Below are 22,181 nucleotides of genomic sequence, written 5' to 3'. Positions count from 1 at the left end.
TGGGTGCAAAAATTTGGCACACCCCCAAAAAAATTGCTAAAAATCATGAAAAAATCAGAAATGAACTCCTTTCATCAAGTCAATGTCGAAGCTATACTCAGAAGGTTATATGAGTGGAGTGAAATGGCGCCCGAAAAATTCTTTCGTACCTCTCATCCCAACTATCATGGCTCGTGGTCGTCGCGCAATACAGTCATCCCTTACAATAATCCCGACATTTCAAAGTGTGGACTTGTTCAGAAGATGACGGACACATCCGGGAAGCCAAAGGGCCTGAAAATGGTCCTTGAAGAGCGCAGATTTAATGTGGATGGCATGCGGACAAAGTGCTCACCTGTCTGTCCCATCAACAACACGGATTGTTGCATGGCACGGCTACTGAGTCGACAGGATGACTTCCGCTGTCAAATATCAATGCTCGAAGAGCTCATCAGCAGCGCAGGACATGAGTGTATCTTTCTACCAAAGTTTCACTGCTAGCTCAATCCAATTGAGATGGTGCGTGGATCACTTTCTAGACATTGGAAAGTGTTTGATTGTCAAGTCAGTACTGGGGTTGGTGCAAGTATTGTTATCGTCAAATGTTGAAGCCAAATTTTGCGGCTGCAAAACGAGCGGCACAGGAAATCTTAGATTCATGTCCAGTTGAGGTTATCTGGCGGTTCATCAATCGGACATATCATTTTATGAGTGCATATAGGATTGGATTGACTGGAAAAGCAGCAGAATGGGCTGTCTGTGAACAGAAGCGACACTGTCAAGTCACTCAGCATGCGATGATGGCAATTGAGGCGGTCTTGTCGTAGGTAGTAGCGTTGTTCAAATGACCAAAAAATTTGGCACACTAAAAATGTCGTGGGAAAAGATTGAAAGAGTCGTTTTTAGACCTATTTTGAGGTCCTGAATCCGAATCTGATGTTAGTTTGGCCCAAAAAATTCATATTGTCGAGATACCAAACTAGATGACTTTGTTTGTCCACGACTGTAGAATAAACAACGTTCAGACACTTCGGACGTTTTCCGCATCTTGGCTTTGACTAAAAATGAGTAGATTCGTAACGGTGTTCAAAATAAACTGCTGTGAATGCAATGGAACATGGACCGGACTTTGTAAACAAAAGCGTAAAATGTGATTCGGTAATTCTGAGTGATTGACTCGATTTCCAAGAGGTTTCCTCGGATTATCCATGTCTGAAGACTCAAGCGTGTGGGGACGTAATCATAACACAGACTCAGATTACGAGGCACGAATTCCCCGATGTTCTGAATACTGTGGCGGAAGTTCAACTACACCATTGTTGTCTGGCACAACATCATCAGCGTCGGTATGCACGATGATTCGAGTAGGAGGTTGGTAGGCTGTTTGCGCGCTAGCTGGCGTCATGGACTGAGGCCCAGATGCTCCGTGTACAGCAAAGTTGTCTGTGTCAGGGCTCTGATGGGAGTTTTGTGATTGATTGAACAGCGTGGGAGGGTTCTTGACTCCGACATTGCCGGTAGAGGTTGAAGTTGATTGAGATCCGGGTTCAACGGGTGGAGAAAGGTAGACAAGGTCTACCTTCCGTGGTAATGGTGATGCTGGTCGAGCCCCCACAGCCATATGCTCGGCAGGTGTCGTATCTGACATTTGAGCGTCACCATAGACAGGAAAGTCTGTGTTAGGGCTCATGTGTGAAGGCTGCGTCTGATTGAAGGGTGCGTGATAATCCCTAGTCGCCATGTTGGTGGCAGACGCATTAATAGGACCTGGCTGGGATCCAGGTTGAATGGATGGACCAAGGTAACTAACAGGAACGGTCTCCCATGGTGATGGTATTTCAGCGACGGTAGCCATTCGCCTGTCAACAGATGACATAGCCGAGCTCCGAGCGTCTGCATACATGTCTGCGTTTGAGCTCTGGCGTGAATGCAGTGTCTGATTGAACGGTGTGTGAGGATTGTTAGCTGTGAAGTTTCCGCTAGACAGGAGTAATTGGCGGCTGTTAGATGATGACACAGTCGAACTTCGAGTATCTCCATAGACGGGAAAGTCTGTGTTGGAGCTCTGGCGCGAATGTTGTGTCTGGTTGAATGGTGAGAGAGGGGCGCCAACTGCGAATGTGCCGGCGGACGAATTGGTCATCTCTGACTGGGTTCCTAGGCTGGGATGAATGGAGCGGGTATGGTAGCTGAGGGGGTCTGTCTTGTATGCGAAGGGGAATTGTGGTGGGACGTCACTGTGAGGGCCGGCTTCGTAATTTGGGTCTGTACGCTGCAAATGACGTGGATAGCTTTGTGTGGAAGACTGAACGTCCAACAAGCGAGATGCCTTTCGTTTACGCCGCAAGCATATGCCGAGGATGGCCAACGCAATAAGGACAGCCCCACCGCCGCCCGCTGCGCCTGCGATAATAGCAATATGGCTGCTTGATGAACTATTCGATGAACTGCTTGAACTAGATGATGGTGAAGCCTGGGTCGTGGTTACGACCGTGGCTGTGATTGTGGCCGGCGTGTTTGGAGTGGATGACGGCGAGTTGGCGTTTAGGCACGAGGAAACACTCGACCCTGAGACCACCTCGTACGGAGAGACCCCACCTTGGTTGCCCAAGGAGTCGTTGACAAAATACAGGAGGCTCGTCCCTGCGCTGACATCTAAAGTCGAGCTAAAAGTGTTGCTACCGGAATTGAATAGTACCGATAGTCCGCCAGGAATAATTTGCTGTAGTAATATAAGTAGATCGTTTTAAAAGAATTTGCAATAATCTGACCCCAATAGTAATGGGCGGGACTGCACCACCATTGACCGTAACATTAAATTGACTGCAGTAGTGGTAGGTCAGCGCCACAAAAAGTAGGCGAACCAAACTTACCTGCATTGCGTCAGCGGCAGCGGAGACAAGTCGAACGTGTAAGGAGGTGATGGATTTGCAGCGCCGCAATTTGCAGCCGAACTCGCAACAGTTAATTTGTTTGTCGTCCCACCCGAACCAAATCCAGTGGCGTCAGACATAATGAGTACAAACGACGTTCCCGACAACAGCGACAATTGCGATATTGAATAAGAGCCTTGTCCATTGCTGAAGGCCGATGCAGGAACCTGTATATTCTGGTATATTTGGTTAGACTGAAAAACACAAAGGTTAGCGCGCGATTGATGCGATTAAGACGATAGCGCCGACGAACGGGAGCTAAGAGTATTTCAAATGGTGCTTGCCCACCTGACAAAGTTCAGCAGGGGCGTATAAGATGTACTAGATATACGCTTACCAGTCCATGAAATGCTGAGAGGTTCACATACAGTAGGAGTCCCGACTGTCACACTGAAAGCACGAGCAACAGAGAGACAAGAAGCGATGCATGTAAAGAAGCCAAGGAGGTGCATACTCAAGAAATGAGGGAATAAGAGGAAGATGGTGATAAGAGATGGGTGTGCCGTGTGGTCAAGTGATATCTTGAAAAAAAAGTGGCAGACTCGCGGTGGGGGGGAATTTCGTCCTAGATGGCGAGAATCGATCACTATATAGCATAATAGTTAGATACAGTTAGGCAATGACGTGAACTTAATACCGTAATGAATAGCATGGCTGGGTATTACTAGTCGGTGGCCAAATATCATGATTTTGAGTTTGATTGATGCGCGACGCCGAATCCTCGGATCTGACATTCTGTGCATTCCAATATCATGTCAGCCCTAGCCAAGAGTAGCCCTGAGTGAATGCACGAAAGATGTGATAGTGGTGTGTAATTAAATCACCTGTGCCGCAAACGCTGGGGAGAGCGAAAATCACGCGGATGCAGGCACCCGCTTCAAACGGTCTATTCTGAATTCAAGTGCTGTGACGGGTTGCCTACCAACTTACTGTCTGCACGGGTAGCCATCGGGAAGGCAGCGTTAACGTGAGTACTTGGCAAGAAGCGGTGCGGTGGGCACTGCAATAACTTGAAGCTTAAGATAGTACAGCTCTATGTTGGAAATCTCCCACCTGCATTAACTTTGGGATCCAAGGTGTTTTCCTTCAGCAGTACACTCAGTAAAAGCGTCGGCAGCTAAGAGTTCAAAGAAATATCCGCCTTGGCTCAACGAGACATCAGCGCGAGCGACGATTCCCACACTTTTGACAACTCACTTAAGGTTCACAGAAAACGAATTCCTAAATACGTAAGCTTGATGGGTGAGTCAACCTCCTATTCTGAAACTCCTTACTCCTCGTCAACGCGAACATGCAAGTATTCGTGCACACGGTCGGTGTATTGTCTAGTGTCTCGTCACAAGCCGTCAACCTGAGCTACTCAGAATCCCCCATTCATCGGCTTCCCGTGGAACTTCTACAGCATGTATTCTTGCTCATCATCAAGGACGTACCAGACTATCCTAGTATTTTCTCATTTGGAGGAACCACCATCTCGGGAAATTTTGCCCGCCCGCCACTACTCTTCACCAGGGTGTGCCGCCTTTGGCGAGCCGTCGCACATTCGACGACAGGAATCTGGTCGCACATCAAAGTTGGACTTCCCACTGAGAGTTTCCCATTAAAGCCATTCCTTCCATCACTGCTTCGGTCTTGGCTTGCTTGGTCTGGCAGTCAGCCTCTTACCATTCGCATGGAATATATTTCCCCCTCAGTGCATGGTCACTTTTGTCCCTCAAATACTCAACTGCTCGAAATACTTTTTGCTGAAACGACGCGTTGGGAAACAGTGTTCTGCATGTTCGACGTATTCGAACGGAGCGAGAACTTCAACGCACCCCAGTTGAGAACCCTGCAGTGTAACTGGCCATCGGATGTCACCAGATTCAATGCGCCAAACCTCCGTCGCATACGTTTCGGTCCATTGTCGGCTGTCATTCGATCTAGACCCACTGCTACCTGCAAAAATATACGTCATCTCCGCATCCAGAGCGCTCCAGTCGCCGTCATACACTCCTCTTTATCGTTTTTTCCTCACGTGGAGACCCTCGTGATAGATTATTACATTGCACCAAATTCGGACTCTGGGAGCCACACAACCACATACTCTTGCCTTGAATCAATGACTATTCCCTTATTCCATTATCATTATCATCGTGATCCTTTTATCGAACTATTCCGTGGACTTCGCCTTCCGATGTTGCAGAAATTGAATGTGGTAGGGAATCCAGACACACCAGAGGTGGAGGGCATTATAACGGCGCTTGCAGTTGCAGAGTCGTGCAATATACAAGTGGTAGACTTTCAGCCGCGTTTTTGGACGAATGCGCGGCGGAACAACGTTTATATTCGTGTCGAGCCGTTGCTCTCAGTAGCGCGAGAGGTTGCTATCTGCGGGGAAGTGGTAGCACGCAGGGCACTGGGCACTACATAATTTGGAACTTGTGGGGGACAGTTGGGGCATTTTCCGTGCGTAGTTATAACATGATTGAAGGGATCTAAATCTATCTACTAGGATATCTATGAAAGTTGTTAGTGGCTCACTGACCGAAAGCGAGGCGTCAGCGTACCCATAATGCCGACTTGGGCCTGGATATCTGCTGCCAAGACCATAGTACTAATTGGCAATTAAAATGAGGTTCTAGGCTTGATTTAATGGCCCTGGGCCTGACTCATCCCTTCAAAGTCGTACAGCGGCGTTATGGGCGCAGTGAGCGGTCCAATGATGGATTCAAACTCAGCTTGGTCTGCACCAGGCACCCTTGTACACCATATTCAAGTTATACAGCAGGAGGACCTCATTTACCATCACGCTAGAAGCCTGTACCCTGTCCTCCCTGCATATCGCCCGTTCATACCCATATGTTTGCATGCTGATCTTGTGCTGATATGTCATCTTTATAGAAGTCACGATGATGGAGGTGATGTTGGCACGGTAAGCCTCGACGTTTGTCCTAGGCTTACGCTAGTACTTGTTCTTACCGCCATCTAAATCCCAACACTCCAGGTTCCGCTTTTAGTTTGAGCCTCGGTATTTCTACTTCGCAGTGGTTTCCTTCCGTTCGTCGTCAACCTGGCGCTATGAAATTGAATGGTTCTTGAAGGAGCTGATGGCGGTCGATGAAGAATAACACATATTCATTCGTGCAGGCTGGACCTGATTCACACCATTGGCTATCCTCCAAGGCATCCTGTACTCCGTCGCGCCAAGGATAGACATGCCTACTAAAGTGGATTGAGATTTGATCCAGTCACGTCGCTGGTGAGCCACCCAACCTTGTTAGCGTTCATGCCTACTGAATCTCTTCCGTGGGCTTATCCATACATGTGGGATTCATCGGGTGATGTCGGTGTGCACTGGATTGTGCGTTCCGTCGATGGCTATGCAATCACGCGCCTCCAATTGACATGTGCGCATGCTGTGTTTGGGATGTGAGTGCAGTGCAGCGCCTCGTGTGCTGTGTTATTATCACATCGATTATTCCACACCATAGCAAACGGATCCCCGTCTTTGCAGACGTTCTAAATAAATTATATATGCAAGACCGAGGAACATTTGTGCTATAACGAACACAAAGGTAATTGTATCAACGATACAACACAATAGAATGACTCATTCCGCGCATCCAATATAATTGATTACTTGCTTTCTCCTCCACTCGAGTGGGGGCTGAAGTAGATCAGGAGGAGGTCGAAGGTGTAAGGCAGCAGCGAGAGCCGCACACATCTCAGCTAACATTTGTTAGTAAGAGAGCAACTGGCACTCTAAAGCGCACTTACCGTTCATTGTTTGCAGTCCCGCAAGAGTCTCGGGCTTCCCAGCTGGATAGGGAGTATCAGAAACAGGAGGCCAGACCAATGGATCATCCAATGAACATCGATGATTGCAAATTCGAATGGGCCATAATCCGTTACTGCAAATTCAATCAGAGAAGTGTTGCGAAGCGATAGAATAAACCGATACTCACCCGTGTATCAGTTCAAAGATCTCCTCCTCTATCAGCTTGACCTTCTCCTCCAACGCACAGATCTCCTCTGCCATGCCATCAAACGCCTTATCCATGCCATCAAGTATCTCACCTGTGGCATGGAACACCTCCTTGAGCATCTCCGTCATGCCTTCGAGCGAGTCCTCCAACCAATTAAACGCCTCCTCCATGTCATTGAACCCCACCACCGCGTCATCGAACCCAAGCTCTATACGACGGAGCCTTTGTATCGCCTGTTCGAAGGGAACATTGAAATTGAGGAGATATCTCACGCATAAATTGAATCGATCAACAACAGCATTTATACTGGCAGCAGCGTATATGTTGGTGAAATGTCGTGCAGGATCCAGTGTCGCAAGGTCTGCTTCGGGGGATGCTGGTGTAATAGGAATCGATGCCATTGAAGCTCGAGAAGTAGAGAATGAGAATGATTTAATGATGTTTGCATCGAAGCAAGGAAACGTTTATAAGTGGTGACGCCACCGACGCGACAAAGGCGTTGTGGTAAAGACAAAGTCGCGTTTGTTGTGTAGGATGCGCGCTAGATGGTATCCCAGGCGTCGTGAACAATGATGAGACTTTCAAAGCAAAGCTGTCATGAGCTCTCAGAGAAAAATGTTGTAGCTTACCATGTTCAAACCTCTCGAGGTCAGCAGAAGCACGGCTCTATGTTGCCAGTATATCCAAAAGTGAAATATGGCATCTCGACTCTCGAGCGACAATAGGTAAATTGTTCTTGATCGATACACAATGCATGAGAGGTTTATGTATCGTCCAAGAACGAATTACCTTCTGCAGGTTATGGACGACGCTGTAATTAGTTACTAAAATTAAGTAACATGAAATGAAAACGATACAAACTCGTTGGTCGGTAGTCGATTTCTTCAACCATACGGAGCTTCTCCATCACCCTGTCACATCCCATCGCTTCCCTGTCCATCAAGCTTCTGATGGAATTCCTGCCTCATGCGTTCTTGCACAATGTGATGTCTTGGGTTTACCTGTTCGAGTCCGTCCCGAAAGGCCCACCTTGAAGTGATAAATCATCTACAGGACCTGGCGGTGTACTAGGACACAGGTCCAGACAGATCAATCGATCATATGCATAGTCGTGGGAGCTCACGCACAGCGAAACAAGGGCAGTTTCAGGCAAGTTTCAGGCGCCAACTCGTTCAAGCTGAGCTTGAAACCATGGGTGACTGCGGCTGGCAGGACAATTGCATGCAGCGTCACACCTCCAGTACCTCTACTAAACCTGTTACCATACCCATTTCTCTAAGTAAATACAATCACATTATTATGAACGCGAGACGGGTTCCTCCGCAAGGTGCGTTTTGTGACAGCAACTAATCAAGGTGTGTGCAGAAGACTCATGACACAGCCTTGCAGGAGCGCCTCCGCCTTATACCTTCGTGAACCGCGTCTATGGCAGAAGTCTGCGTCCTGTTGTTCTTGCATGTATGTCGTCGTGCAGTCTCATCCATTCTACCATGTTCATAGTCGGTGTTATAAAGTTGCGGTAATGGGGACCATATGGGCTTTAGCATGGTAAGTTTTGTCAGTTTGTCGTCAACATGGCAAATATTAAGCAAATAACCCTCTTTCTAGGACGGTAGGTGACTGGCTCCCTCTTGATTCATACCCTAAGCTTGCCCGCAGATTGCATCTTTCAAAGAGCTACAAGTTGATCAAAATGGTTGGTCATCCCTTCGTTTCGGTACATACATATTCGAGCTCACCAACCTTGTGCCTTAGGTGCCTATCCTAAACTAGCACCATTGGCTATAGTCCAAGGCGTTATCTATTCCGTTGCACTCGCGATAGAAATCTTCGGCATTTACAGCTTGTTGACTGTGAGTTGGAGTTGCTGTGCAATGCAATGACGTCGTCCCTAGCACTAATACAGGCCTCGCAGCAACGTGCCTGGATGGTTAGGATGTATGCGTTTTCGAGCGCTATCGCAGGTCTTCTTGTCGTTGGCGTCGGCTTTATGCGTTGCATCACTCATTTCACCTACAAGGTGAGCTTACTTGACTTCTCATTTTAAACGTTTTGGCTGACGATGGGTAGGGTGAACTCCTAAATGAATGCATTAGTGTTTCAATGAATGGAGAAGTGGATACTGTTGGTATATTCGTACAGCTTGTTGTGATACGTGGCTTATTCGTGAGCAGGCATTCGGAATATGGGGCTCTAACCCAAGCCCGATGGACCAGGCCTCGGCTACGTCTTGTAAGTTTTGACGTGTGACTCTTCCATTCGAATCTTACCTTGCTGCAGATTGCAATGACGAGTGGAACCATGATTCGTGGACTGAGATCTTGGCTACTATATTCGAGATCGGTGTGTATAGACACCTGTTAAATCTGCAGTGGAGCTGACGAATTCCAAGTTCTTTGCCTATTGTTCACATCCGCTGCATTTGCCTATTACCGTCAAGTGGTTGACCCTACGAGCCCTGCGAATGCCTTGAGGGCACCCTCGAACCAGGCGCGAATGGACCTTTTCCCGCCACACTACAACCGACCTTATGATCCCGAATACCAACCAGCCTACGCTCCGCCGCTTGGACCACCACCTTCCGACGCCAAACCACCTGATTACTCTTACGCGGGTGGAGAGTATTTGGGACATGCGTATGAGAAGGATGACAAAAAGGACGACGACCCATTTGCAGACTATGAAGGACCTAGCGTACCCCGACCGCTACATTTTGCCGAGGACCGAGGATAAGGATATAGGGATATGAGGGGTGCTTGATGGATTTATGCATCTATTTGTGGGTCATTTTTCGATGTCTTACAGTGTTGTATGATGCTGTATCGATGAACTTTCCTATGTAATACCACTCGAGGGACTTTGACTATGTCTCTTCTTGCACGACACAGCGCATTCAAGGAACTGCATACTGACCTCCTCGGTCTGGATTTTGGTGGAGGTTGTACATGGATGCGATAAACAAAATGGAAAAATGCATGAGGATCCATAGCCATAAAACGACCACTCCAAAAGGCCAAAGTATTGCTATTTACTTGCGGCCTCCTGCCTTCTGTTGGCTTTTGATGACCTTCTTGACTATCTTTGCCTCCTCTACAAGGAATGCTCGTAGAATGCTATTTGGGCACAGTTTAGATAAAGAGAGACACGAAGTAATGAAGAGACGCACCGCGACTTGACACAGTCTCCGCATCGCGAACCACCATAAGCCCTGCACACAGTCTTTTGGCGCTTTGAAATCGTTGCGTATTGGCGGGGACGGAGAGCAGGGACCTACAACCACACGCACAAAAAGTCAAAATCAAGATCAGATTCCATCCAACATCCTAGCCAAAAGAGACGTACACCAGGAAGACCAATACCGCAATCACCGCATTTCGGCTGAGTAGCAAGTTTCTTGATATGGTGGTACACGAGTTTTCCACCTGGGGTCTTTACGATGCGTCTGCGGCTTGAGGTGGTGTTGTAGGGTTGGCGTTTTCGGAGTGTGACGCGTTGAGCCATTTGGGGAGCTGTTGATGCGTTCGTTAGTGAATTCTGTCAAGGCTCTGTTGTCTCCTTCTTCGTGGACTCACATTATTTGAGCCTGTGCAGAGCCTTTGTTAGTATTAGCTGGTTAGATAACGATGAGACGTACCTTGAAGAGAGGTCTTGAGGTCGTTTGGGCCGCTCAATACACCAGTCGCAACGGAGGGTTGTGGCTGATTGGTAATATACAGTACTTCGGCAATGTCCGGCTGGTGTGTTGTTTAGACTCTCAGTCATCCACTCGGCGATGCGTTTCATGTTTCGAATAGTGGCGGAGTGCTGAACGATTCGTCGAGCTGTACCTGTCACTAGTCGTTAAACTGCCTGCAAAGCTCGAGAAGTCTGGACGCTATCTCCCACTACTCAGTGAAATACACGCTTTGGGCTAATGCTAACTCGGACTGGTTCGGAGTCGACGCTCAAGTCTCATCATGCCAGAACTGTCGGACTGGTAGCGTGTAGGTAGGCCATTACGAGATACTTCAGTGTGTCGATAATTTAGTATTGGTTTGTATCCTCATGTTGTCAGAGTCATTGCGCGCGCTATGCACATTGATATTCAGTACTCAGGCTGTGCACACTTTTCAGGACCAAGGATTCATTCCACATGATACACCGTATAAAGCAGCGTGTATGATGATATACCTGACCACTTCCTGAAGGTTGGCTCTGTACGGAGTTTGCTTACGGCGCTTGTCATCCGTATTCTTCAAATGCTCCCAAAGACGATACAATATGTGGTTTATCTTCAGACTTCGTGTGAAAAATTGACGGTCCCACCGGTGGCGTTTGCAGTCCTCGCTTGAGACTGCAAACTTGTCACGTGACGATGACTCAGCCACAGCGCTCGCTTCCTTCCTTGGCTCGATTGCCAATCGCGCTCCACCTGGACCTGGACCACCGACAATCAGCACAATCGGCATCCAAGACCCGTTGGCCAGACGATGGGTCTCGCTGGTGGTGTATATCAGTGAGGTGAGTGTTGTTAGTATGAAGTTCTCGAAGGTATGCTCACCTTTTCTTCATCGTCTGATTGTGCATTCAGGTATGCAGCGCGCTATGTCGAGGCCACGGATCTCCTGGTTCCTATTCATAGGTTCCTAAATGTGCTGCCAGTTTCAGGTGCGCTGGAGAAGCTCATGAGTGCTCCATTGATGGTGATAGGTATGTGCCATCTTTGCCTGGCCCTCGAGACTCACCAAATCCCTGCACCAGGTACCAACATGCTCCGTTCATAGTTACAGGTGCGCTGGAGAAGCTCATGAGCGCTCCGTTCATGATTATAGGTACGTGCCGTCTCTGTCCAGCCCTCGAGACTCACCAAATCCCTGCACCAGGTACCAACATGCTCTGTTAATGGTTACAGGTGCGCTGGAGAAGCTCATGAGCGCTCCGTTCATGATTATAGGTATGTGCCGTCTCTGTCCGGCCCCCGAGACTCACCAAATCCCTGCACCAGGTACCGATGTGCTCTGTTAATGGTTACAGGTGCACTGGAGAAGCTCTTGAGCGCTCTGTTCATGGGTTGGAGACAAGACAATTAGATTATGTAGTGCATACTTGTGTGTACAGTGATAGATTAGAAGAGAATGTATGGTTTATAATCATAAACTATTGGACAAATGCCCGAGCGAGATTGAAGTTACCTGTAGAAACAGCTAGGTAGGGATATAGTGGTAGACAGTGCAAATTTGATGGTGTGCCGCTGCATGGATGGGATATGTAGTAAGTGACGAGTCCAGGGGGATATGATAAAGAAACGTGCTCCTGAGTGCTCTTGAATGGCACTCGTTGTATACAATTTGACAGTCGAATCTATTGAAAATGTCAAGCTTAAAAAGAGTCAGCAGGGCATGCGAAAGAGAACATGAGAGATCTTACTTGCGCAGGACAGTCTAAGCACCAAAAACAAATGAGTCACTGTCATCTGTCATGACAGCATCAATAATACCGGCACCATTCATCAGTGCCAGCTGTGTCTCAGCTTCTCTGGCAGTCTGGATAGCCAGGATTGATATAGATGACAACGAAAAAAAAAGAAAAAACTCACCATGATCCACTGCACGTTGAATGCATTCAGTAGGCGCTGGGTGGGCTTGACCATCCAATGGTCATTGGTAGACACTCTGTGGCCCCATTTGATTTCAAAAATGTTCGAAGGGCGGGATTCTGGCCTGTCTGAGCATGTGCACGGTGCCACCTGCCCTGCTGGCATTGTTCGAACCACGCACTAGAATCAAGAAATGAGAATGTGAGAATGTTTGCCATCGAACACAGCGAGCGAACACAAACCTTACATCCACGCCTACAATATAAGGCAAGTGAGGGGCAGGTCCCTCATATCGGCCCCGGATGGCGAGAGAGATGAGGGGCACCGTCGTTGCAGCAGGCTCGAGCACCTGACAAATGATGGGGTGAGTTTCAGCACCTGCCGAGTGAACAGTGGGAATGTGCCTCCCACAGGTCGTTGATGCCCATGACGATGAGGACGCTGGAAGTATAATTTGAGATCAGTAGGCTGACAAGCACAGCCGCTATGCGTGGAGGAGACGGGAGTCGAACGAGAAGAGGAGGTACTCACTAGTACTAGTAGCGTATGTGTGCATACATAAGCGGTGGCAGTACCATGTATGGTATAGCAGCCAGCCGGGACTGTAAATCCGAGGACCGTCAATCTGCAGCACATCAGCATGCAGTGCGTTTTTTTGGCGGGAGGGAAGGACGCATCGCCACCAAGACCGAAGCTGGGTGTAAACGAAAAATTGACGGTCCTAATGTGCGAAATTTGCAGTCTCTCGGTTAGCGTCTCGGCATTCTCCCACAGGTGGTTTGCATTGTGCTCACCCAGGACCCTCCACCCCATCCAGCAGCCATCCAGAGCTCTCTCGCAGCTCAAAAACGTCGATTTTCGCTGCCTATGGCGTCCATAGCCCGTACGGTGCCCTCCCACGCGTTTTCCGAGCCTATCTGCGGTTCGAAATGTTGCTGTCTGGGGTCGCGTCTTTTTCGACGTCGCGGTTCACGTGCCGTGGTGGCGGTGCTCGCTTGGGTAAGCCTGTGCTGGACCGTCAATTTCACCGTGATCAGCTCTACTTCTGCTGACCGTGCGTTCTTCTTACATACCAAAATCAAAGCATTACATTATTGTCATGACTATTTATCTTGCGATTCTCACAGGAAATAGCAGCATCCAGACTGCATTGCTATAGTTTCTTGACTTCAGGGCAATGTCGGTAAAGATAGTGACGATAATGGTAGTCACTATCCTCGCCGGCGTTCTCATGCTGATTTGTTTTTTCATAGTGGTGTAGTACTCTTCAGTATTATCTGCATGGCGTTTATTCTCTCATTGTTGATTCGGCTGTGATTCTCCGAGTCGTAAAACATTTATATGTGAACGTTTGAACACTGGCACCTGTAGAGTATAGTAGTGTACGGCCGCACACGATATGCAAAACTAATTTAAAGGACCTCGGTAGACATCAAGTGCATACTCAAAATTATTTCGACTCTTCTGCTCCTCAAACATCCTCATCCTCATCCGCATGAAATAACTACGTGTCGGTCGGAATCTTCTGCATCCGAAGAAAGAGGGAATCGCCAGTCAAGTCTTTTTCCTGAGTTAACAGTCGTAGAGTGCTGGCGACTGCGTCTCCCTGATGATAGTCCAACAGGCGGCTAAAGACACACTGACTGCTGTGTGGCAATGGCAAGCAGAACCCGAGTTGCGCGAATCCACCGCATGAAAGGTCAGCCTCCACACTGGTAACCCACTGGGGTATTTCAACAGCCCCACTCGAAATAACAGAAATAACAACAGCACAGATGGGATTGAGGTTTTTGTGATTGGCAATGGCTGCACCTTGAAATTCGACGAGTTGCGATTGCTTTGTATCATGGACAATCTTCCCCAAAATTCTGGTGCTCGGTTGATCAGCAGCGAGAGCCGCTGCTTGAACCTTAGCAAACCACCATTCGCCTTGAGCCCAGCTCCAAATATTCAGATGGAGAGAGAGAGTTGCTGTTGCTGTCAGCCGTGCATTTTTCTCAAGGAGATATATGACAACATCGCTCAGATGATTGTCGAGAGCAATGTGGAGTGCTGTTCTGGCGGTCCAGTCAGGTACAGAAAGATCACCGACGAGCTCTTTTACGACTGGTAGCCATCGGCTTGTATCACTGCTGGACTGACGGTTGGGAACTAATTTGGAAAGTAAAGCATGGAGAAGGGTGGAGCCATTGACAGGGAAAGTGACATCCGCGCCGCGTTGACACAGTTTGAGAATGATTTCTGCAGACCGTTGGTCGGACAGAATGGCTGTGTGCAGAATGTTGGCTGGTAGGGTGACCTCTGTTCGTGACAGTAAGAGTTCGACAGCCACTTCACTTCCAATCGCGGCTGCCCACGAAATTGGAGTATAGGAACCTGAAGGAAGATCCCGCCGACGATACAAATTGGTTTTAATGGAAGAAGACTTGTTTAGGTGGATGTCCAGCTTCAAGAGAACACTGAGAAATGCAGGGTTCGAGGCTATGGTAAAAATCAAGGGAGAACCAAAACCACGGGCGACATCCACGCTCAGGATATCGGGTTGCTTCTTGACTAGGGGTTCCACCATCCATGGGTTTTCCAACTGAAGAAGGGTGAATAGAAGTGAGGGGGAAGTGACACTCGACTCTCCACCGTTTGTTGATGACTGAACTAGACTTTCAAGCAGGAATTGTTTCTGTGTGTTGTGTAGCCGCAGCAGGGCAGCTACAACGCGAGAATCCTTGTCCGAAACATGATAAAGGTGCATCAATGCTTTAACTGCATAGCTCAGCAATGGATGATTTTCTTCGTTACTGACAGCAGAAGCAGAACCTGTAGTACAACTCGTAGCTATACAAACACCTTCAGTTTCATAGCCCTTAAATGCGGTACACTGTATCGTACCTTTTGCGCATATCACAGGCACGGAGTCACATGACACATACGTGATCAAAAGCTCGAAGATTCGTGCATGCGTGTCTGAGGTTGATTTCAGGATGTTATTAGGGTGCGGACTGATTAAGTATTCCTAGTTTCGTAGCGCATCAGCTGCCGAGTGCCATCAAGAGGGTCAATATATCATACTTTGACGCTATAATGGGATAGAGCAACGACGCCAGTAGTCTCGTCGTAGGTCACAAGGCTTCCGCATGCGACCACGATTATCTATAGGATCACTAGCGCGGAGATCCGGATCAAGAATTGATTGCTTGACATTGATCATCATAGCTTCGTCGAGCTGGCCAAGCGTCAATGGGGTGAGTGCGCCAGCGAGCCAAAGCAAACAATTGTAGGCAATTTGGTCGTAACCTCGCCCTTTTTGTTGGATGCCGCAAACAATCCTATCATATGTTTCATTTAGCCCAGCCGGAAGATTGTTGAGGGCATCCTTAATATCAATTTCTCTTGCGCAACGTCGAATTTCGTCTAGTTGACACTGAACCCACCGAAACCTGCATGTGACCATGCTATCATGAATTTCCGAGGAGCGATGAAAGTTGTTTTACTTACATGCCCTCGGCCTTTTCTAAGAGTTTCTCCGAAATCAAATTTCTAAGCGTCTCCGGTAGGCGTGACAGGCGCTTTTGAGTCTTCAGCTGCTCAGTAATGTGCGCGCATATATCTGCTTTCATCCATTCTGCACTGTCTTTCAGCAATATGGTGGGGAGATCATGGAAGGCTTTTTGTATGTCTAGTTCGCTTCTACCAGTGACGAAAAGTCGTAGTTGAGTATTGCCAGCAAGGTCTACGAGGTGATCCACTAGATCACTGTAATCCTTGCATTCATCCAAGGCGTCGATCACGAGGACCGGTCGGTAAACTAGCCTGGATGCTTCAACAAGCAGCTGTCGCAGAAATGTCAGATCTGTGGGACAACGCTCTCCGTTACGTTGTTGTTGTCCTAGCTCGTTTAGGAAGACGAAATCCACTTTTGCATTGGAATCTTCCTGCTCTGGCTTGTGTGTCTTGGTGATCCAGTCGCCTGTAGATTGCCGGAGGAGCCGAACAACCAAAGATCGCAATACCGCAGCTGCGTTTGTCGTTTGGTCATCTCGGAAATCGCAATAGAAATAACCAAGGGTTTGTGGGTCGGCCGGCCCACCGCCCTGAATTTCGTCGATAACAGCGGAACTAAATGTTCAGAAGTCGATTAAGGCCCTCCAGAAACTCTCCAGACGTGGTCAAACTTACGCAAGTATAGTCTTTCCACTCCCCGCTGTTTCGAACGTCAGCAACCTGCAATTAATGACGAACGCAATAATACTCACGCTGGCCATTCAGCCATAGAAATGCGGAATCGGATGCATTCCAGGCCACATACTGCTCGGCATGAAAAATCCACCGACCGGTCCCAGCGTTGCGCTGGCGATGGGAGGCACGGTGCTTTTCGGTACAAGAAACAGGGTCCATCCATTGTAAGAACGCTTCACGTTCCTCGGCTACATATGTTTCAACAAGGTGAGGAGGTAAGTGGCACCAATCGTCTCACCTTTCTTCTGTGCTTCTTGAGCCACTTTTGATTCCTGAACTTTTCGATCCACTTCCTGGACTCCTAGTTCAACTTTCTTCATACCTCGACCCACTTCCTGAACTTTTCGATCCACTTCCTGTACTCCTAGATCGACTTTCTTAATGGTTCGATTAACTTCGGAGAGTGTGATCCTTATGTTACATTAGCATGAGTAATCATCACAGGCGAGTCAGCTCACCATGTATCGATTGCTAGAATATTTGTAATCTCGACGCAATATCCTTTCAATTTATTGAGAATTGTTCCTGCTTCCTTTTCCTTGAACGGCCACGTGCATTTGGTCATCGTCTTCATTTGCCACATTTCCTGTTTGTTTGGCAGAATTTTCTTCAGTTCCATCTGTAATTTTGTGACTGGTCCGTTGATGGCCATGAGATTTGAAAGCGCAGAACGGAGATTGTCTGGAAGAGAGTGAACTTTCTCAATGTCCATAACCGTGGTCAGAACTCCGTTAATTGAACTGAGCTCATTAAGTAGGCCCCGGCAGGACGAGTCGGCTTTGCGGGCGGAAGCAACATATCCTAACAAAAGAGCTGAAGCTTGTGCTATCGTTTGAACAAGCTGTAGAATGGTGATACTGCTGGTGATGGGATCCATCTCGACAGTGCGAAATGAAACCTAGCAGCACCGTGGCTCTATTTAAATCAAGGGAAGGTGCCCAATAGTCCATTTGCAACACTGAGACCTTGTAGTGACCCGTCGCTAATGATCGATAAGAGCTGATATGAAGCACACTGGCACGAGGTACTAGATGATCTCGGTGATCATAGATGATTATCAACATGAGGCTAACAAGGTCCGTGGACAGAAGCAACAAAGTAGTTGAAGCTTGAGTTATCGGTTAAACGAGCTGAAGAACGGCCAGACTGCTGGAAAATCCATTAGTCTTGGATAGTGGAAAACGTAACCCTGAGCCCTAGCAGAACCATGACTCTGGATCTATTTATATATCAAGGGTCAGTCAATTTGCAACCATGATATAGAAGAAAGGATGGTCAGCCTAGGCCCGGCAATGCAGCGATCCATCGATAGTCGATAAGAACTGATGTGAAGACACGAATTCGAAGAACCTGTGGATCCTTTTAGTGAATACAAGGGACCAGTCTGGAAGGGCTTCATCAACACGCACGCTCAATCCATTCTGTCGCGGCTACGTCGTAACAAGACAGCAAGCTGAGCCGTTCCGGCGAACTAGTTACATCAGATTCCCCGCTGGTTACCGTGGTAATCGACTGTTACACTTAGGAAGTGTCACACGATAGAGTCGATTGTAGTTTGAATAAACTTAGATTCATCAGCAAACTACTAATTTGGCGACAGATTTCACACGAGTCACAAGCGCACACAGATCCACACAAGGTCTCACAGACATCACAGACATCACAAGCGTCACAAGAATACTGTATAGCTACGCACTTAAGTTCGTCACACCATCACAGGGCGAGCGAACCGAACCTATTTCGTGTGACAGTCACACTCAAATTGAGGTCATCGAACTTAAGTTGTGACATGCGGTAAAAACACGAAAACATGCAGTAAAAACACGAAAAAAGTCCTAGTGCTGCCAAAAGTCCTTATACTGAGTATTTGCAATGCGTCTGCGCTTGCCGCGACCCTCAACATCAACCTCCTTCGAACTGTCAGTGGTCATGGCTGTAAATTCAGGCTCTGTATCATCTGGTGCTCGTTCATAGCTCTCCGACTCATTGTCCACCAGCAGATTACCCAATCCATCAGCGCTGTAGCCATCAGGGATTGATAATTCATGCCAAACGGAATTGAACTTGCAAACGAAGCTCCGAGGGGTGAGCGCTAGTGATGGAGTCTCCAGGTTGAGCGCGGGCATCTCTACGCTCATACAAAGAAAGGAATACATCTGCCTAATGAGACTCCCAGCCCAGTCGGTCGTCTCACACAACAAACCTATGTGCAGCATGTCACATGTCACACACCCCTTCGAACTTTCAAACCTAATGTTCATTTGGTCACACCCATATCAGGTCGAACTTAAGTGCGTAGCTATACAGTAGTGCTGGTAAACATTGAAACAATAGTGTGCAGGAGGAGTAAATCAGAACAGTATATACTAGTATGTAGTGCATAAATCAAGTACTACTGGTTATATCACATGTGAAGTATGTATCAATATTCGTTAACAATAAGATGTATGGCCGAACCTAACTTACAGCGCACTCAGGCTGTACCACGTCGAGGACTTGAACCCACAAATGTTGAAATACCACTTTTTTTCCTCTCTATATGCATACGCCCTACGTTGAGGTTGGCCGTTAATAGATGCATATTTGCAGCTTCAACGTGACGGCGGTAGAGGTCCACAAGTACCATATGATGCTCTAGGGTGCAATCCGCCAGGGCTTTTTGAGCCTGGCACACTTTGCGTCTTGATTTAGCTGCCTCGAGGGCCAGGTCGGAGTGGTCGTCCTCTTTGTCGGCTTGGTAGAATGAGGCACAATCAAACTCCTGACAACGGCAGATAAGAAAGTGCAGAGGAAATTAGAGCACAGAATAACTCACAAGCTGCACTCCTCCTGTAAAGCCGTCCTCCTCTTTTATTAAGCATGCCAATCGAGATGGTGAATGGTTCGGAGGTCGTTGATTGTGAGGACAGGTGCAGCAGTGTGCTAGTGCTGTATTGTAGTAGTGATGACTTGGAAAATGATTCAAGTTGGAATATAATGAGCGCAATGATCGAGAAGAAGGTGTAGAATGGCGAGAACTTGAACAAGAAGAGTTTCTGGAATGGCGAGAGGGTGTAGAATAACGAGAAGGAGATAGGGCTAGAGGCTCCATATGATGATGAATGTTAAGTTGGAGGCGTGTGAATCTCGCATACCTTATGTCAATACCATCATGTCCAAAATGCAGCAAAATATTCACGAAGGAGTCCAGTGTGACTTGCCACCTTAGCCAGCCCCAAACCTCATGCCATAGCTCTATTCGCGATATGGTTGACATTTCGCAGTTCACAGAGTTGGTCGAACCACGTCGGCGATCCCTTGATTCTCTCTCTTCTCAGTTTCCTTCAGATGACCACTGTGACAGGGTTTCATATCCTGATCCTGGAGATGGAATGGATTTTGACATTGGGGGAGACCACTTCGACACAGTGGGAGAGGAATCATCAAGTGCAGAGGAATGGTACAAGGGCGCAGGGACTTGTTACTCTCGGGACGGCACAACCTTCTTGGACCTATTCAACGCTGATGAGTATGTGGACTGCAGGAAAGATAATCTTTTTTATCCTTTTGCATTGAGGAATGAGTGGGAAGTTGCCGATTTTCTTCTTCAGTCCTCCCTCAGTATGGCGGCAATCAATGAATTTTTGGCACTCTTGATGGTATGTAATCTTTTGCGCTCGCACTTGTCCTTCTCCTCGCCCTCTTATTGATGATTACCCTTGCAGATTCGCGAACTAAAACTATCTTTCAACAACGCTAAAGAATTACGAAGCCGTGCCGAGATGCTCCCCAAGGGACCGAGCTGGAAATGTCAACCCATTACCTCGCCCCATAGCACGAAACACCCGATCCGACTATTCTGGAGGGATCCTGTTGAATGCTTAGAGAGTCTGTTCAGCAACCCCCTCTTCCATGACAAGCTCGACTTTGTCCCTCATCGCGTGTACACTACTGCAGCGCGGGTTCTGCGCGTATATTCGGAGTGGCTGACGGGTGATTTTGCTTGGGATATCCAGGTACGTGCATCTGAGTCTCTAAAATTCGCATCATCTCATCATAGGCTCTGCAGAACCAACTACCTAGAGGCGCTACAATCCTTGGGACTGTACTATCTTCCGACAAAACAAACATCACCACTATGACTGGTGCCAGGGTCGCTCATCCACTTCTTCTAGGCCTTGCGAATATCCGCATGCGCACTCACACCAAACTCTCGTCTAGGGCATTCCTACTTACAGCTCTCCTCCCTATCCCACAGTATTTGCACCCCAATCAACGGATGTGGGGCGTGCTTGAAGATCGCCTCATACACGAGTGTCTTGTCATTGTCTTGAAACCATTGATGATAGCAGCCGAGATCAGGATCATGATGTCAGATCCGGTGAGCAACGTTCGTCATTGTTATATGCCTCTTGCAGCCTACATTGTCGACACCCCCGAGGCATGTATGCTTGCGTGTGTGCATGGCAAAACTTCCCCATTCACCATGGCGTCATATCTTGAGTTTGGGGATGATTTTCGTCATCCTGAACGCACGCGCTCCGTCACACTTGAACAGCTTGCGAACATCAAGGCCGACCCCAATAACCTCGAAGCTTTTTTTGAAGTGTGTGCTGAATACCAGCTAAACGGTGTTCACGCACCTTTCTGGATGTACTGGCCGTATGCTGATCCCTCAGTCTTTCTGACACCGGAATCTCTGCACCACTGGCATAAGGAATTTTGGGATCATGACCTTCACTGGTGTCTTGTAGCTGTTGGAGCACTGGAACTTGATTTTAGATTCTCGATTTTGCAGCCAATCACAGGCTACCGCCACTTCTCTTGTGGAATCTCAAAGCTCAAGCAAGTCACAGGGAGAGTTCACCGTGATGTTCAGCGCTACATCATTGGTTTGATCGCTGGTACAGCCCCTCGTCGTTTTGTAACCGCGATCTGTGCCCTTATGGATGTCCGATACATGGCGCAATCCCCTTCCCCTGATGATAATTTATTGACATCTATCGACCAATCGCTCTTGATATTTCATCAAAACAAAGATGTCATCATGTCATTGGGTGCACGGATGGGTACTAAGAAACCAATCGACAATTGGTTCATACCTAAGCTGGAGCTGATGCAGAGCATTACTGCTAGTACGCGTAAAGTCGGTGCTCTCATCCAATGGTCTGCGGATGCCACCGAACACGCTCACATATCCGAAATCAAGGACCCCACGTGACATACCAACAATAACGATTATGATCTGCAAATCTGTCGTCACTTGGATCGATTGGAGAAGCTACGGCGCTTTGAAATTGCCACAACGTTAAAGAGTCATGTTGTTGATCCTGGTACCGAAGCTGAGGATGAGGGGGGCGAGGAAGAGGGTACTGTGTGTGATGAAGAAGAACCAACTGATCCACGAACTGCACTCCTAGAGGAGCTCAATTGTACATGCGTTACTACTAACTATTTCAACAAGGCCAAGGATATAATTACTCTGTCGCGTCAAGCTAGCACTTACCCAGGCCG

At 47.9% G+C, this 22,181-nt stretch overlaps 10 protein-coding genes across 10 annotated transcripts; 4 read left to right on the top strand and 6 right to left on the bottom strand.

Annotated features, from left to right (window-relative positions):
* Nucleotides 1-985: 985 nt before the first annotated feature.
* Nucleotides 986-4,107, bottom strand: F5147DRAFT_281425 (uncharacterized protein). The gene is made up of 6 exons (XM_041429018.1): nt 3,550-4,107; nt 3,250-3,498; nt 3,166-3,200; nt 2,853-3,106; nt 2,751-2,802; nt 986-2,701 (listed from the first exon to the last, which is right to left on the bottom strand). Exons 1-6 carry the CDS (start codon nt 3,653-3,655, stop codon nt 1,238-1,240), a joined length of 2,160 nt encoding a protein of 719 aa, XP_041290567.1. The 5' UTR covers nt 3,656-4,107; the 3' UTR covers nt 986-1,237.
* Nucleotides 4,108-4,183: 76 nt separating this feature from the next.
* Nucleotides 4,184-5,617, top strand: F5147DRAFT_706206 (uncharacterized protein). The gene is made up of 2 exons (XM_041437974.1): nt 4,184-5,411; nt 5,462-5,617. The coding sequence occupies exon 1, from the start codon at nt 4,204-4,206 to the stop codon at nt 5,323-5,325; it is 1,122 nt and encodes a 373-aa protein (XP_041290566.1). The 5' UTR covers nt 4,184-4,203; the 3' UTR covers nt 5,326-5,411; nt 5,462-5,617.
* Nucleotides 5,618-6,221: 604 nt separating this feature from the next.
* Nucleotides 6,222-7,606, bottom strand: F5147DRAFT_281391 (uncharacterized protein). Its single transcript, XM_041429017.1, has 3 exons — nt 6,860-7,606; nt 6,672-6,805; nt 6,222-6,623 (listed from the first exon to the last, which is right to left on the bottom strand). Exons 1-3 carry the CDS (start codon nt 7,279-7,281, stop codon nt 6,505-6,507), a joined length of 675 nt encoding a protein of 224 aa, XP_041290565.1. The 5' UTR covers nt 7,282-7,606; the 3' UTR covers nt 6,222-6,504.
* Nucleotides 7,607-7,714: 108 nt separating this feature from the next.
* Nucleotides 7,715-9,761, top strand: F5147DRAFT_281372 (uncharacterized protein). The gene is made up of 11 exons (XM_041429016.1): nt 7,715-8,207; nt 8,270-8,338; nt 8,395-8,428; nt 8,489-8,492; nt 8,540-8,576; nt 8,636-8,733; nt 8,796-8,900; nt 8,951-9,004; nt 9,055-9,112; nt 9,161-9,223; nt 9,273-9,761. Exons 1-11 carry the CDS (start codon nt 7,982-7,984, stop codon nt 9,611-9,613), a joined length of 1,089 nt encoding a protein of 362 aa, XP_041290564.1. The 5' UTR covers nt 7,715-7,981; the 3' UTR covers nt 9,614-9,761.
* A 147-nt stretch (nt 9,762-9,908) lies between these two features.
* Nucleotides 9,909-10,381, bottom strand: F5147DRAFT_580403 (ribosomal protein L34Ae; the record flags this gene model as incomplete). The annotated part of the gene is made up of 3 exons (XM_041431541.1): nt 9,909-9,993; nt 10,047-10,150; nt 10,223-10,381. The coding sequence occupies 3 exons, from the start codon at nt 10,379-10,381 to the stop codon at nt 9,909-9,911; spliced, it is 348 nt and encodes a 115-aa protein (XP_041290563.1).
* A 744-nt stretch (nt 10,382-11,125) lies between these two features.
* On the top strand, nt 11,126-11,997 carry F5147DRAFT_281202 (uncharacterized protein). Its single transcript, XM_041429015.1, has 4 exons — nt 11,126-11,380; nt 11,451-11,562; nt 11,621-11,813; nt 11,865-11,997. The coding sequence occupies exons 1-4, from the start codon at nt 11,235-11,237 to the stop codon at nt 11,882-11,884; spliced, it is 471 nt and encodes a 156-aa protein (XP_041290562.1). The 5' UTR covers nt 11,126-11,234; the 3' UTR covers nt 11,885-11,997.
* F5147DRAFT_706173 (uncharacterized protein) lies at nt 11,847-12,631 on the bottom strand. The gene is made up of 3 exons (XM_041437973.1): nt 12,456-12,631; nt 12,309-12,402; nt 11,847-12,220 (listed from the first exon to the last, which is right to left on the bottom strand). The coding sequence occupies exons 1-3, from the start codon at nt 12,618-12,620 to the stop codon at nt 12,048-12,050; spliced, it is 432 nt and encodes a 143-aa protein (XP_041290561.1). The 5' UTR covers nt 12,621-12,631; the 3' UTR covers nt 11,847-12,047.
* F5147DRAFT_706168 (uncharacterized protein) lies at nt 12,520-13,377 on the bottom strand. The gene is made up of 5 exons (XM_041437972.1): nt 13,250-13,377; nt 12,987-13,176; nt 12,947-12,948; nt 12,698-12,894; nt 12,520-12,635 (listed from the first exon to the last, which is right to left on the bottom strand). Exons 2-4 carry the CDS (start codon nt 13,095-13,097, stop codon nt 12,711-12,713), a joined length of 297 nt encoding a protein of 98 aa, XP_041290560.1. The 5' UTR covers nt 13,098-13,176; nt 13,250-13,377; the 3' UTR covers nt 12,520-12,635; nt 12,698-12,710.
* Nucleotides 13,378-13,959: 582 nt separating this feature from the next.
* Nucleotides 13,960-17,565, bottom strand: F5147DRAFT_809212 (uncharacterized protein; the record flags this gene model as incomplete). Its single annotated transcript, XM_041443411.1, has 9 exons — nt 13,960-15,287; nt 15,342-15,465; nt 15,522-15,602; nt 15,652-15,889; nt 15,948-16,568; nt 16,629-16,653; nt 16,706-16,876; nt 16,927-17,099; nt 17,147-17,565. The coding sequence occupies 9 exons, from the start codon at nt 17,563-17,565 to the stop codon at nt 13,960-13,962; spliced, it is 3,180 nt and encodes a 1,059-aa protein (XP_041290559.1).
* A 2,494-nt stretch (nt 17,566-20,059) lies between these two features.
* Nucleotides 20,060-21,888, top strand: F5147DRAFT_580548 (uncharacterized protein; the record flags this gene model as incomplete). Its single annotated transcript, XM_041431554.1, has 3 exons — nt 20,060-20,326; nt 20,393-20,683; nt 20,737-21,888. The coding sequence occupies 3 exons, from the start codon at nt 20,060-20,062 to the stop codon at nt 21,886-21,888; spliced, it is 1,710 nt and encodes a 569-aa protein (XP_041290558.1).
* Nucleotides 21,889-22,181: the final 293 nt, after the last annotated feature.

The sequence above is a fragment of the Suillus discolor genome, assembly GCF_016758755.1.
Source record: "Suillus discolor strain FC423 chromosome Unknown F5147scaffold_44, whole genome shotgun sequence".
Classification (NCBI taxonomy): Eukaryota; Fungi; Basidiomycota; class Agaricomycetes; order Boletales; family Suillaceae; genus Suillus; species Suillus discolor.
This window is presented reverse-complemented; position numbering and strand designations above follow the sequence as displayed.

Bases quoted from the DNA above. Each gene is read 5' to 3' on its own strand.
- F5147DRAFT_281425 (XM_041429018.1), bottom strand. From the start codon at position 3,655: ATGCACAGAATGTCAGATCCGAGGATTCGGCGTCGCGCATCAATCAAA. The intron at 3,499-3,549 runs GTATTAAGTTCA...TATGCTATATAG, and splicing joins CAGCCATGCTATTCATTACG to TGATCGATTCTCGCCATCTA. The intron at 3,107-3,165 runs GTTCGTCGGCGC...TGTGTTTTTCAG, and splicing joins TTGAAATACTCTTAGCTCCC to TCTAACCAAATATACCAGAA.
- F5147DRAFT_706206 (XM_041437974.1), top strand. From the start codon at position 4,204: ATGCAAGTATTCGTGCACACGGTCGGTGTATTGTCTAGTGTCTCGTCA.
- F5147DRAFT_281391 (XM_041429017.1), bottom strand. From the start codon at position 7,281: ATGGCATCGATTCCTATTACACCAGCATCCCCCGAAGCAGACCTTGCG. The intron at 6,806-6,859 runs GTGAGTATCGGT...TTGAATTTGCAG, and splicing joins ATCTTTGAACTGATACACGG to TAACGGATTATGGCCCATTC. The intron at 6,624-6,671 runs GTAAGTGCGCTT...AACAAATGTTAG, and splicing joins GGGACTGCAAACAATGAACG to CTGAGATGTGTGCGGCTCTC.
- F5147DRAFT_281372 (XM_041429016.1), top strand. From the start codon at position 7,982: ATGCATAGTCGTGGGAGCTCACGCACAGCGAAACAAGGGCAGTTTCAG. The intron at 8,339-8,394 runs GTATGTCGTCGT...GGTGTTATAAAG, and splicing joins GCGTCCTGTTGTTCTTGCAT to TTGCGGTAATGGGGACCATA. The intron at 9,113-9,160 runs GTAAGTTTTGAC...ACCTTGCTGCAG, and splicing joins CCAGGCCTCGGCTACGTCTT to ATTGCAATGACGAGTGGAAC.
- F5147DRAFT_281202 (XM_041429015.1), top strand. From the start codon at position 11,235: ATGACTCAGCCACAGCGCTCGCTTCCTTCCTTGGCTCGATTGCCAATC. The intron at 11,563-11,620 runs GTGATAGGTATG...TCCCTGCACCAG, and splicing joins TCATGAGTGCTCCATTGATG to GTACCAACATGCTCCGTTCA. The intron at 11,814-11,864 runs GTATGTGCCGTC...TCCCTGCACCAG, and splicing joins CGCTCCGTTCATGATTATAG to GTACCGATGTGCTCTGTTAA.
- F5147DRAFT_706173 (XM_041437973.1), bottom strand. From the start codon at position 12,620: ATGCCAGCAGGGCAGGTGGCACCGTGCACATGCTCAGACAGGCCAGAA. The intron at 12,403-12,455 runs GTGAGTTTTTTC...CTGGCTATCCAG, and splicing joins TCAACGTGCAGTGGATCATG to ACTGCCAGAGAAGCTGAGAC. The intron at 12,221-12,308 runs GTGCTTAGACTG...CATTTTCAATAG, and splicing joins CAGTGACTCATTTGTTTTTG to ATTCGACTGTCAAATTGTAT.
- F5147DRAFT_706168 (XM_041437972.1), bottom strand. From the start codon at position 13,097: ATGCTGATGTGCTGCAGATTGACGGTCCTCGGATTTACAGTCCCGGCT.